At 41.7% G+C, this 12,291-nt stretch overlaps 2 protein-coding genes across 4 annotated transcripts; one reads left to right on the top strand and one right to left on the bottom strand.

Annotated features, from left to right (window-relative positions):
• Positions 1-321: 321 nt before the first annotated feature.
• LOC103978156 (36.4 kDa proline-rich protein-like) lies at positions 322-1,463 on the bottom strand. Its single transcript, XM_065099108.1, has 2 exons — positions 643-1,463; positions 322-531 (listed from the first exon to the last, which is right to left on the bottom strand). Exon 1 carries the CDS (start codon positions 1,413-1,415, stop codon positions 669-671), a length of 747 nt encoding a protein of 248 aa, XP_064955180.1. The 5' UTR covers positions 1,416-1,463; the 3' UTR covers positions 322-531; positions 643-668.
• A 3,337-nt stretch (positions 1,464-4,800) lies between these two features.
• LOC135607347 (ESCRT-related protein CHMP1-like) lies at positions 4,801-9,742 on the top strand. Of its 3 annotated transcripts, none has more exons than XM_065099104.1 (2): positions 4,801-5,529; positions 9,571-9,742. In XM_065099104.1, exon 1 carries the CDS (start codon positions 4,902-4,904, stop codon positions 5,514-5,516), a length of 615 nt encoding a protein of 204 aa, XP_064955176.1. In that variant the 5' UTR covers positions 4,801-4,901; the 3' UTR covers positions 5,517-5,529; positions 9,571-9,742. The 3 variants fall into 3 exon arrangements, with proteins under 3 accessions (XP_064955176.1, XP_064955177.1, XP_064955178.1); XM_065099105.1 differs by having other exon boundaries at positions 9,554-9,742; XM_065099106.1 differs by lacking the exon at positions 9,571-9,742 and adding an exon at positions 8,218-8,391.
• The last annotated feature ends 2,549 nt before the right edge of the window (positions 9,743-12,291 follow it).

Genomic DNA, 12,291 nt, shown 5'->3' with positions numbered 1-12,291 from the left:
GATATATGGTGGAGTGGATAATGTGACTATTAATATTTTTCTTTTAAATATTGATTCTTGGTTTTGAAGTAAATCAGCACCTTTGTGATAGATATTATGCCACTTTGTTACTGTTGTTGTATGAACCCTAGAAAAAGATGAGTAAGACACCATGTTTTCGTTATTGTTGTAGAGTTTTGAAGTGGCATTGGTGGAGACAATCCTTGGACGGGAACTGACAGCTCTGACACTGAGCAGGAGAGAGACGCCAAGAAAAGGGTCACGAGACGACGTTTCCTTGCGTTTAGGATTCTCTTAGGTTACGTTCTTGCGATGCATGCATGCAATGGAAATCTGGACACCTATTTATTATCTGCTTCAGCAGCACATACTGAAACTACAAGGAAACGAATGCATTCCTTCACTGGAAGAGCTCACTGAAACCAACTGACAACAAAACTCGAATGACCACAATACACCTATTGTACACTGAACGAACAGTAAGGCAGCATCAGCGACTTGGACGACGTCCTCTCCCACCCACTCGTCAATCTGGATTTACATCCACAGCAGAAATTGTTAGGCGTCGAGGAGATAATCCATGTTTCAAGATCGTAAACAACGTGAGAAGGAAGGAAGAAGAAGTGAAGAGGAGGGCTTAACTCCGAGAAGAGAGACTTGACTCGGTTCTAGACGGTGCACGTGTAACCAGGTGGTGGAGTCTTCCCACAGGTAAGCAGCAGCTGCAGTGCCAGCGGCACGTAGACGTTCATGTCGAGGACTTTCAGCTTGATGGTGGTGCACAGACAAACCGCCGCCTCGATCTCCACGAGTCCTTGCAGCAAGGGACAGCACTGGTTCGCCGCTGGGTCGCCGGCACCGATGTGCACGAGGCCACCGAGGAGATCAACGCATGCACCAATCTTGAGCGTGTCGACAGGGCAAGTGGGCGACGCTGGGGGGCTCGTAGGAGGCGGCGCCGTGACGGGTGGCTTTCCCATGACTGGTGGCACGGTGATGGGTGGGACTGTGATAGGTGGCTTGCCCATGATTGGTGGCACGGTGATGGGTGGGACTGTTATAGGTGGCTTGCCGATGACCGGTGGCACGGTGATGGGTGGCATGCCGATGACTGGTGGCACGGTGATGGGTGGGAGTGTGATGGGTGGCTTGCCGATGACCGGTGGCACGGTGATGGGTGGCATGCCGATGACTGGTGGCACGGTGATGGGTGGGACTGTGATAGGTGGCACGGTGATGGGCGGCATCGTGATAGGTGGTTTTCCGGTGGTAGGTGGCTTCGGCTTATGGTGTTGTTTGTACTTGGGTGGTTTGGACTTGGATGGAGGGCAGATGTCACAGGAAACAATGGAGGAGACGGAGGAGAGCAAGATCATGAAGGTTAGGAGGACGGCTGAGGTCTTGGAGGAGTCCATCGCTGAAGGACTCTTGCAGAGCGTTTGGTGTGGAAGGCTTAGGGAGGAAGAAGGTGGCTTATATAGGGTGGATGGCGAAGCCCTACAAGGCTTCACGTGAACATCCCTATTAGGCTGGAGTGTGGGGCAGCGGCATGCTGCCAGTCTTGCGAGTTGTTTCTATTCACCGAGCTTTCATGATTTGCTCAACATTCACAAGGATGTCAAGTCTCTCTGTCGATCTCATGCTTCGTTTCATGCTTAAGAGGAGCAGTGCGGGGAGTGGTGCAGGATGAAGCTCCCCTGTTATTCGCTGTGCTGCTCAACACGTCACAGGTATGGCCGCAATGCCTCCAGATCTGGAGGATTCAGATGCAAGTAGAGGAAACGACAGGGTTTTGGCACACATCAATCAATGCTACTCGACTTTAGTCAGCAAATTGGTGAGCTCTTTTCCTCCCCACTCCCCTTTCTCTGCCCAGTGAAAGTCATCTTTTACTGAGAGGAGACCTCGATCGGAAGTCGGATATCAGCCCCAAGAAGGTCGACGCCAAGACGACAGCCAGTTGTTCTGACGGAGCAGCACAAGCTAGCTTTGAAGGTTCAGGACGCATGGAAAGATTCCATAGGTTTGCGTCCCAGCTAGATATTGTGAGATGCCACAGTTTTATCTTCCTCCTGGAGTCCACCTGAGGATACGTGTGGAGTAAAAACATGTTCTTTAATTGGTGGATGTCAAGGAGGAGGAGTCCTCCCATTCATGATTCGTGACTCAGTAGTTCCTGGCAGCCATGGATGCAGCTCTGAACCAGCAATGCTCTACCGTTTGTACTTTAGCTTATGTAGTTTTCTGGGAATGAGGGCGACCACAAAGATTTCTCATATCATGTGACCACGTCAACTTGGTTCCCACCTCCGGCCTCAAGAAATGTCTGCATGATATTAATGTAGGGTAGCTGCATGAGCCTCGTAAGGAATAAACCTAACTAGCTTGTCCTCGCACCACATTAACTTGTGGTGTGAGTTAGAGGACGCTCTCCAAACAGGGTTAACCTTCAGGAGAACAACTTGCAGAGGCGCACACAGAGGACAGAGTCCGATAAGATCGAGAGAGGGAGAGGGAGAGGGAGATGAGCAGTCCGTGAAGGTGCTCCTGGGCGCTTTTAGATTTGGTGTTTGGAGGCAAGCGAACCCGTGACCATTCTTTCCCTTTCTCCCATGGCAGGGGGTGGGCCCTCCCTCCATCACCCTGTGGCTAAATCGTGTCTCTCTGGCACTCGGGAATACCAATTACGATAAGATCCGATCCATTCACTGTGTAAATCTCATCCATTCATTGTAGTTCGATTTATTCTGAAAAAGACTTATCTTTCTCGTTTATTTCAAAAGATGCTTCCTGTTTTTGTGTTTTTTGTTTTCCCCCAAAATGGTATTTATGTATTAAATAAATAATATTTAAAATATTCTCATCAACTTGATGATATTTTTTTTTCTCGTTAATTATTATAGTGTTTCGTCTTGTTATATTGTTTCGACTATCGCATTAAAAACACGATAAAATCTGTTTGAAAACATTATAAATTATATAGATATGCTTTTAACCTTAATCAAACTCACTTTAGGTCTAGAAATTTGACATCCTAATGGCTTATGAATAATGTCACCCAAAAAGACATAATATACTTTACATGTGTATATATAATAGTTGAACAACATCTCCCAAATAGGGATGGATAAAAAAATTTATTTGAAAACATTGTAAATGATCTAAATAGACTCCTAATTTCGACTAAACCAATTATAAGTTTAAAAATATAATATGATTTATGAACAATGATAACTAAATAGATGATATCGTCTATAGTATTTTTTTTTTCAATTGCTTCACATTATTTTCATCATTATAATATGATACAATAAGATCCAAAACTAGTGAAAATTTTGACAAAAAAAGTTTCATTATATGATTTTCCTAGAAAATACCCATATTTTGGGGATTTTTAAAAGTACCCCTTTTGCTTTTTCTCAAATAATATTTTTAATTTTAAAGTATCCAAAATACCTCTCATAAAAAAATTTCACCCTTTGTTTTATCAATTTTAAATTGTTACGCTATTTTCATTTGACTCGTTTATAATGTTCTTAAATAACGTTTATCGATATATTAAAAATAGTATAAATATTACTGTAAGTGACATCTGCATATTTGGTTGTCATTGCCCATAAATCATTACAATATCATATATTTAAATTTATTTATTTTAATTAAAATATTTTTAAGTATATTTTATAGTGCTTTTTGTTGTGACAATCAAAATACTATAACAAGCAAAATGATTTTTAAAGAGTGATTTAGGTGTATTTAAAAATTAGAGTACTATTTGAAAAAAAAAATAAAATAGAGAAAATATCTAAAATATAAATATTTTTAAAAAATCATATGAAAAAAAAGAAGAGAAGTCTTTTCATAAATAAATAAATAAAGGGAGGGGAGCGAGAAATCAATCTCTCCAACATTTTGGATGTGTAGCGAAGGATCCGAAGCAGTGGTTTACCCAGTCCGACCCCTCCATGTGTTGTCCTCCAAACGTTTGTCGTAGCGTCCTCGTTGGCCGTCGTTCCGTTCCCATCCGATGACCGAGCCTTTTGGCGTCTCTGAAAGAGACACATCGGACTGCTAAGTATGTTTCTGCAGTGTGGGCTACTCTTTACGAGCCCATTTTTCTCTTGTCTTCTACTTGTAAGGTGCTCATGATTCATTACGGTAAATCATGTCGATTCCTAAGTTTAGAAACAGCAATTCGGATGGTGATGGCGACAGAAGAATGTTGACACTAAATGTATGGTGGGCTTTAATTATTGGAGTTGTGTTTTTGTCGCCTAATACTTGTTTTCTAGTGACTTTTTATTATTTTTGTAAAATAGAAATACAACATCCTTTTGATCGATCGATGTGGGTTTGGGTAATTAATTGCCTTCGAGTTTACATCAGATGACAGTAAATTTTTGATCGATCGATTTACGAGAGTTTCTAAAATAATAAATTATTATTATTATTATTATAAGATTTGGTAATTACTTAAGATCGTGATTTTTATCAATTGGAATTAAAATGGGAAACTACTAAGATTGAATGAGAGATTTAATAATTAGATCATATTTTATATATAACTAAAATTATAATCGGTTGGTTATTATCTCAAAATAATATTCTTTTTCATCGTCAATAATAAATTATATATATATATATATTATATTATATTATATTAAAAGGAGAAAAATTATGCCAATTCGAATGGTCGGGATTCGATGCTTCTGCGGCACGCACGCGTTCCGCGTCTCCGTGTCGGCCTCGATGCGAGACGCGCTCGGCCCAATTAATCGTTGACCCGACCTACGCTTCTAAGCCTTCGCCTCGTTCCCCTTTCCTCAAAAACGGCCCCCTCGGCGTAGCGTCGAACGAACCCTAACTCTGAGTCTTCCTCGATCGATCGGTTCCTTGGTGACATGGGGAACACCGAGAAGCTGATGAACCAGATCATGGAGCTCAAGTTCACGTCCAAGAGCCTGCAGCGGCAGGCGCGCAAGTGCGAGAAGGACGAGAAGTCCGAGAAACTCAAGGTCAAGAAGGCGATCGAGAAGGGCAACATGGACGGCGCCCGGATCTACGCCGAGAACGCCATCCGTAAACGCACGGAGCAGATGAATTACCTCCGCCTCTCCTCCCGCCTCGACGCCGTCGTCGCCCGCCTCGACACCCAGGCCAAGATGCAGGCCATCGGCAAGTCTATGGGATCCATCGTCAAGTCCCTCGACTCCGCCCTCACCTCCGGCAACCTCCAAAAGATGTCCGAGACCATGGACCAGTTCGAGCGACAGTTCGTCAACATGGAGGTCCAGGCCGAGTTCATGGAGGGCGCCATGGCCGGGTCGACCAGCCTCTCCACCCCCGAGACCGAGGTCAACAGCCTCATGCAGCAAGTTGCCGACGACTACGGCCTCGAGGTCTCCGTCGGCCTCCCGCAGGCGGCGTCTCACGCCATCCCACCTGCCAAGGAGAAGGAGACCGTCGACGAGGATGATCTCTCCAGGCGCCTCGCTGAGCTCAAGGCCAGGGGTTAGCTCCTGTGCCAAGGTGACTTCTTCTCTTTTCTGGCAGTTTACCTTTTTCTTTTACTGCTTGCCTAACATCAAAATTGGGGAATTTAAGTATGTCAATAGCGATCATTTTCGTGTGTTTCATATGCTCTGGATGTTGGTATTCTGCGACGCTTGTTCGTGAGCGTAGGTTAGAGAATGAATATTTGCTAAAAACACTTGATTTTTCATTGTTGTTATCTAGGCTTTCATCTCTTCCTTTAATTGTACATAAATTGTTTGGCAACTGCCTCCGCATACCGTGGGAATAAATTTGTCATCAGATGTAGACCATAACTGAAAGGTTGAGCAAATATCAGTGATCTGATGTCAAGTGCAGGATGGTTGGTGTTTGGAAGGAAAGAAGCAAAATTGATCAGCTAAAAGCATAATCAAATTCTTATAATACCTGATGTATTTGTGTCGCTTGAAATTGATCTCTTGAACACAAGAAGACTTTGCCCCCTGTTAATGTCATTTCTTCCTTGCATCTCTTATATAATTACTTCCTCTTGCTTTTCATTTGTTTCCATTTTCTTCTTTACATTTTCAATAAACATCAACATCAAGCTGAATCTCCAAAGTTCACAAAAAAGTGATCGTGGAGGTGCTTATACTTTGTTATTGAGCTTCTAGTTTCCATATGACCAAGAACTCTGAGATAAGGGTGACCATGGTTTTGGATCACCGGTTTCGGTTTTGCAAAGTTGGGAACCGGAACCGAACTGGTTTCAGATGGTTCCAGTTCTGGTTCCTATTGAATAAAAAAAAATACTGCACTAGGATCCGAAACCATGTCATTAAGCCATTTTGGAACCGTCGGTTCTGGTTTCAATTTCCAGGAATCGGAATCGAATCGCATGGCCTCGGTTCTGGTTCGTTTCGGCGGTCCGAACCGAACCATCGACCCCATTTGGTTCCAGTTCCGGTTTGAACCCAACCGTGGTCACCCCTACTCTGAGAATGACTTTTCATAATCCTATATGACACCGTTGGTAAAACTTGTTATTCACTGTTCAATATCATAATCCTGCTATACATTTTTCTTTTCACAATTTTGGTTGCTGAAGTCTTAGATTATGGATGATGACTTTTTCTTAATCTAAAGTGCGTAATGGAGTTCTATTGAATGCTTAGGTGCTGTGTTAGGTACATAAATCAAATTCTGGTTTTGCGAGTAAAAGAGTATTAAGTTGTGATAGAATGAGATACTTGGTAGCTAAATTTGTCACACTAGGTTTTTTGAATTTTCACATCGAGCAAAGATCCAAAGGACCTTAGCTGTATGCTCGAAATGCGTCTCGAAAGATTCTATCAAATTGTGTTGTTATAAATTATATATTTACCATTTACGGGACTTGAAAATTTGGACTTCCTCAGTATGATGATAAATTGTATATCTTTCTTAAGAAGTGTATTGGAGTAACAATTTCAGTGTAGGGGAAGAATCATACTTCAATGTGACCTGAGGACTTTTGCTTCCAACTTTTGACATTTTATGGAACATGCAAAGTCCCTGTTTAAAATGTGGAGCTCCATTGTAATAGAATATTTGATTGGTGATTATGGTTGGTTGGGTAGAAGTTATAAATAAGTCTAATGAATTTGGTGTTTAATTGTCTACTAAATGATGATAAAATAAATACTCGATGATGAGCACTTTTAATCAGCACAAATCACCACATGTCTTATATATAGATCTTAACACAAGTAATTATCACTAGAGGTAAAGGCCTTTGGTAAGTGGAGGGCTTAAGGTTTTAAAAAACCACAATTCAAGGGAAAGATGTCATATGAGTGGAGGAGGATGATGGTGGCATTATGCCCATTTAATCTTTTCTTTGAAACTTCTTTAGATAGTTCGTACTGATTTGGGTTGGTTTTGATTTGGATCATCTAGTTAGTCGTTTGCTTTATGGGGTATTACAATGGGTTGGCTGAGCATAATGTCCATCTTGTGGATTAATTATTTTTATGCTCACATCATTCTGACCAAAACTTGGAATCTTATGTTGCTGTAAGATTGAGGTAATCGGCAATGACCAAAACCCAGAATCAAAGATCACCGAAGTAAATGTTTCAAGTTGTAATGAACTTGATTTTTTAGTAATCTTGCAATGTTAAGTTTTCTCAAAATATAAAGTTTGAGGCTCATCGTCATTGTTTAAGTCCATATTTTTTGTGCATGTTATTCAAGGGACATCTTTCTTGTCATGGTAAGGGACATCTTTCTTGTCATGGTAACGTTGCTATAGCTATGTGCAAAATGAACCTGGACACCCCCTGTCTGTAGTCAGCATGTCTACTTTTCCCATTGCAATGCACAATAAGTCCCCATTAGAATTCAAAATTTATGTGGAGGGATTGCATGGGGATACTCATGTCCTAAGCGGTGTCTGGTAGTGAAGTTGTACTTTGAAAATAGGTACTTAGTTCTGTCCGTCTAATGCCAGAAGCAATTGTCCTGCCAATTATCATGCCTCCACTGATCTTCTGTCGTCATGTTAAGTGCCTTTTGCTCTTTGCCCCCGTGCTAGTCACTTGCTCATGCATCTGACCAGCTTCAAGTTGTTACGTCATATAACTTTGGTTGTTTAGTGAATACTTTTAGAAGAGCAATCTTTGTATAATCATCTATTCCACATAGTAATCTTTTGTTATGTAACTATATCTATCTTAATCACAGGTCCTTGGTTGTGCTCCTTATATTTGCTTATATTCATGTAAAACCCACCTGCAAATGGAACTTCCTAAAATGGGATTATTGAAAGGAATCCACTTGCAGGTCAGCTACTGGCATGGGACATAGTGATGCATATCATGAAAGTGCTCTGCATGCACTGCCATTATGTTGGTTTTACTGGAGGGTTTAGATTTGCTGGAATTCCTATTTTCCTTATAATATGCAAATTGTGAAAGAGGGACCGATTGGATTTAGATTTGGTTTATTCTTCCCTTTCTGATCCATTCTGTTGTATATATTTTGATTAAGCATCAGATATTCTTTGGACCAAAAATCACATCATGTAAAGTTGGAAACTGTATACAATGAACGAAAACTGTTTGATATAGCGACATTTAAACTCAAATACAAAGGGGATAGAGAGCAGATAAAATTCATATTGGTGAGGTGGGGTAAGCAGCCTGCCCTGACCAAGGTGGCATAGTGCCATGGTAAATGTGAGAGGTGGTCGAATCTGAAGTTGGAGAAAGGACTCTTCTGTGTTAGAAACAACTCTCGTAGTAGTTGAAAAACAAACCGACCAATCAGGTTAGAAGTTCTGTCCCAGATTCTATGCCCATATTCCTCTATTTATTGTTCGATGCCCATATTCCTCTATATTGTTGGAAGCAATGTTCTGTCTTTAATCAATTCTATACTCTGGTAGCTAAATTCAATTCGACTCTTAAGTAATAGCAGTGAGGTTAGTATTTTTCTGCATCTTGGTTGTCTTTTGTCAGTAGAGTGAAAGCACCTCCTTAGAAAATTGCTTGTGCTATTTGGTTAAAACCATTGGAAATGGGTCGCTGAAACTATTATTTGTTCAAATTAAGCCTTGCTAGAAACAAATTGATGGATCTTTACATTAACATGCTTGGCCATGAAAGGACCGAATTAAAGAAGCACAATTCTTGATAATTTGAAAATGGCAGTATGTTTGGCTTTTTATATCTGGTAGCTGACATCTCGAATCCTTAACCTGCTTGAGTGAAAACAGAAGGTAAATCATGATTTGGTTGTTTTCGTATTTTGCTGCCTCTTGAATTTGGCTGTGTATATGTATACTAATACAAGTATTTATTTGAAGGAGGCATGAAAAAAAAAAACGTTCAAATGTAATTATCTGCCATAATTTCCTTGTTATATATATGATGTCCGACCGGAATGATAAGCCAGTCATCTTCATCCTAATTAATACTTTATTACTGTTGAGTAGACAATTTTTTTAATACTTTCGTCCGCAGAACCTTTAGCTTGTTATAAACAGAATGATAGTTAACCGCATAATGATTTGTTTTAGTCTTCATTCTATTACAGGTCCTGAATACATCTCGCTGAGATCAACAAAAAAACCCATCTATATTGTGCTGGAGAATTGCTAATAATTGCTATATTTGTACATACAATGGTGTACTGTTCCAGACCTTCATTCTTGTGTGAACTCGTAGATTTTCTGTGACACATTTATAAAGCTCATCTTGTTTGCATATCTATGTTGTGTCCATGTGTAGATACAGATAGAGAGAGAAGAGAGAGAGAGAGAGAGAGAGAGAGTTGATATTATTGTGCCTTTCAGAAAGTAGTATTAAGCTCTCCATATTTTCACCATCTCAATGCATGCAGATAAATAAATGGTTTCTATCTTAAACATAGTCTGGTGAATGATTCCTTTACCCTAATCATTGATTCTAATCGATATCGATTGCATTTCATGAAATAGTCGAAATTATAAATTTGTCTGCACTAATTTAGTAGTTAAAAAAGAAGCGTAGATTAAGCAACAGATACATAGCCACGAGTTAAAACTGCTGTAGAACCCCACGTGAACTCCTGACGCACTCGGTACCGAACTTTGGTTTATAGCCAGAATCCGATATCATCCGATCCGAACGGGATTTTATCCGATCCAAATCGACAGAAGAATCCAATTCAAGTTGAATCGACGAAACTACAGCCCAACATGGCGGAGGAATCGTCGGCGTGATGACGTCCGGATCGGTGGATCCAACAACCCCACGTCAGTGACATGACGGCACCAACGAAGGCTTTTCTCGAAAGGTAAACTTGCATCATTCGTCCACCCCAGCAAATGCGAACACGTTTCGGGTGTGAGTGGCGGAAGCGATCGCTTTGGTGCCACGTCGGTTCCGACTAGTGAGAGAAATAGCGACACTACCATCATAGTTATCCTCATCATCACTAGCCGTTCACAGGTTCATCACTTGTCAATCCACTGACCGACTTGTCCCTCAAATAATTGCCACTGTTGCTTTCTTTCCCATTGCCTGCTTTTTCTCCTCCAAATAACCACTCCACCAATCCATACGTGTTTCCTCCCCCAAAATAAAACCAACTTGGCAGTACAAACGTACGTGACGATGAATTGACAGTTCATAGCACGTGCCCACCTGCTGGTACAAAAACAGTCGGTCAAGACCGACCTCGTACTGCTGATGACTCGAGCTATCCATGCAGTAACACTCTCACATGATGCCTTCCATGTCTTCATCTACCGAACGTCACAGCAGTAGATATGTGTATTGTCCCACCGTCTAATATACATATATATCTCTAATAGACAAAAAAAACAAAAGGCTAAAGAAAGACAGATTAGCGGGTGGTAATCCACTGGTTTATGTCAGGTTAGGAGGCGACAGATTCCCCAATCACAGCCTAAAATCCATATCACCTCAGCATTAAAAGAATACGGACAAGATCTAATAGATCCAACAAATCTTCATGGAGGGACCCAAGTCATCCAGCCTAGTAGTGTTTGCCAGCTCTGATGCTGCAATCATATGGCGCACATATGCACCATTTTTGCCGGGTTTAAGAGGAAGGAAGGAGGAACATGATGCCATGTAGTAGTAACTCAGTGGTTTGTCCATACATACTCCATAAGCCTGAAGAGATCCAAATGGGAAAAAGGAACCCGAGGTTTTGGTCTTCGAGAGCAGTGAAGACCAGATGCATGCAGCAACCCAAGGTAGGAGGCAATGGTCTTGCACTCCCAACCCATCCTTTGCACAGATCTCCACCGACCTTGAAAGGTCCTCCTCACTCATCTCACCAAGTCACACAGCAGAAGAAACAAGGCGGAGGAGGAGTGCGGTCGTCGCCAGAATTAACAGATCCACATGCCCCCAGAATTTGTTGCAGGAATTGCTAGTGGGCAGATCAAGTGGGACAAACCCTTGGAGCTGTCCTGTAATCGTCTGTGGAGGCAGGGAAGCGATTTCCTGTGTCGGGCGTGCTCTCGAAGTAGACCTTCAAATCGAACAGTCTCGGAGAAGGAGGAGGACAAGATGAAAAGAGAGAGAGAGAGAGAGAGAGAAGAAGAAGAAGAAGAAGAAGAAGTGGAATTGGTCGCAGTGGGGAGACGGTGGTCAAAATGGTTTACCGTCACAGCGACCTTAACGGACGCGCCCGTCTCGGGTCGGGCGCGCGTACTAAGTGGGGTGTCTGCCACTCCGACCCGACAACGCGACCTCCCTCCCCATTTCACGGATGGCTGTTGTGGAGGACTCATGCAATAAACCAATAATGCGAGGAGCTATATGCAAATTTCACCCCTTTTGAGTCAATCACCCATGTCTTTGACTTGGTCAAATGCTATTCCCAACATGGAGCATCCTTTTTTGTTGGTCCATGTTGGTAATATGGTCAATTATTATTAGTAATTTGGATACAAATACTAGTTATGTTTAGAGAAAGAAAGAAAGAGAAAAAGGAATTTACCACCACCCAATCTACCAACACTGTGCATCGAAGCCTACTGAAACTTTGAGCCGTAAACAAAGAAGCAGGCTCGGGTCAGCTTTTCCATGAGTAAATAATGAGCCCTATCAGCCACCACAACTTCCAACAGGAACTGACCTTTTTCCATAAGGACACAAAAAACTACTGCACTACTGTCAGTCCTCCATAATGTATTCATAGCAGGAGGACTCAGAAAGTGGTCAACTTTTTATGGTCGAATGTGAATTGTACTGCAAATAGTCTGTAACTGAGGAGAGCAAAGGAAAGGGAAGGGTAAAG

Source organism: Musa acuminata, chromosome BXJ2-3 (assembly GCF_036884655.1).
Source record: "Musa acuminata AAA Group cultivar baxijiao chromosome BXJ2-3, Cavendish_Baxijiao_AAA, whole genome shotgun sequence".
NCBI lineage: Eukaryota > Viridiplantae > Streptophyta > Magnoliopsida > Zingiberales > Musaceae > Musa > Musa acuminata.
The sequence above is the reverse complement of the archived record's forward strand: the minus strand, read 5'-3'. Positions and strand labels throughout refer to the sequence as shown.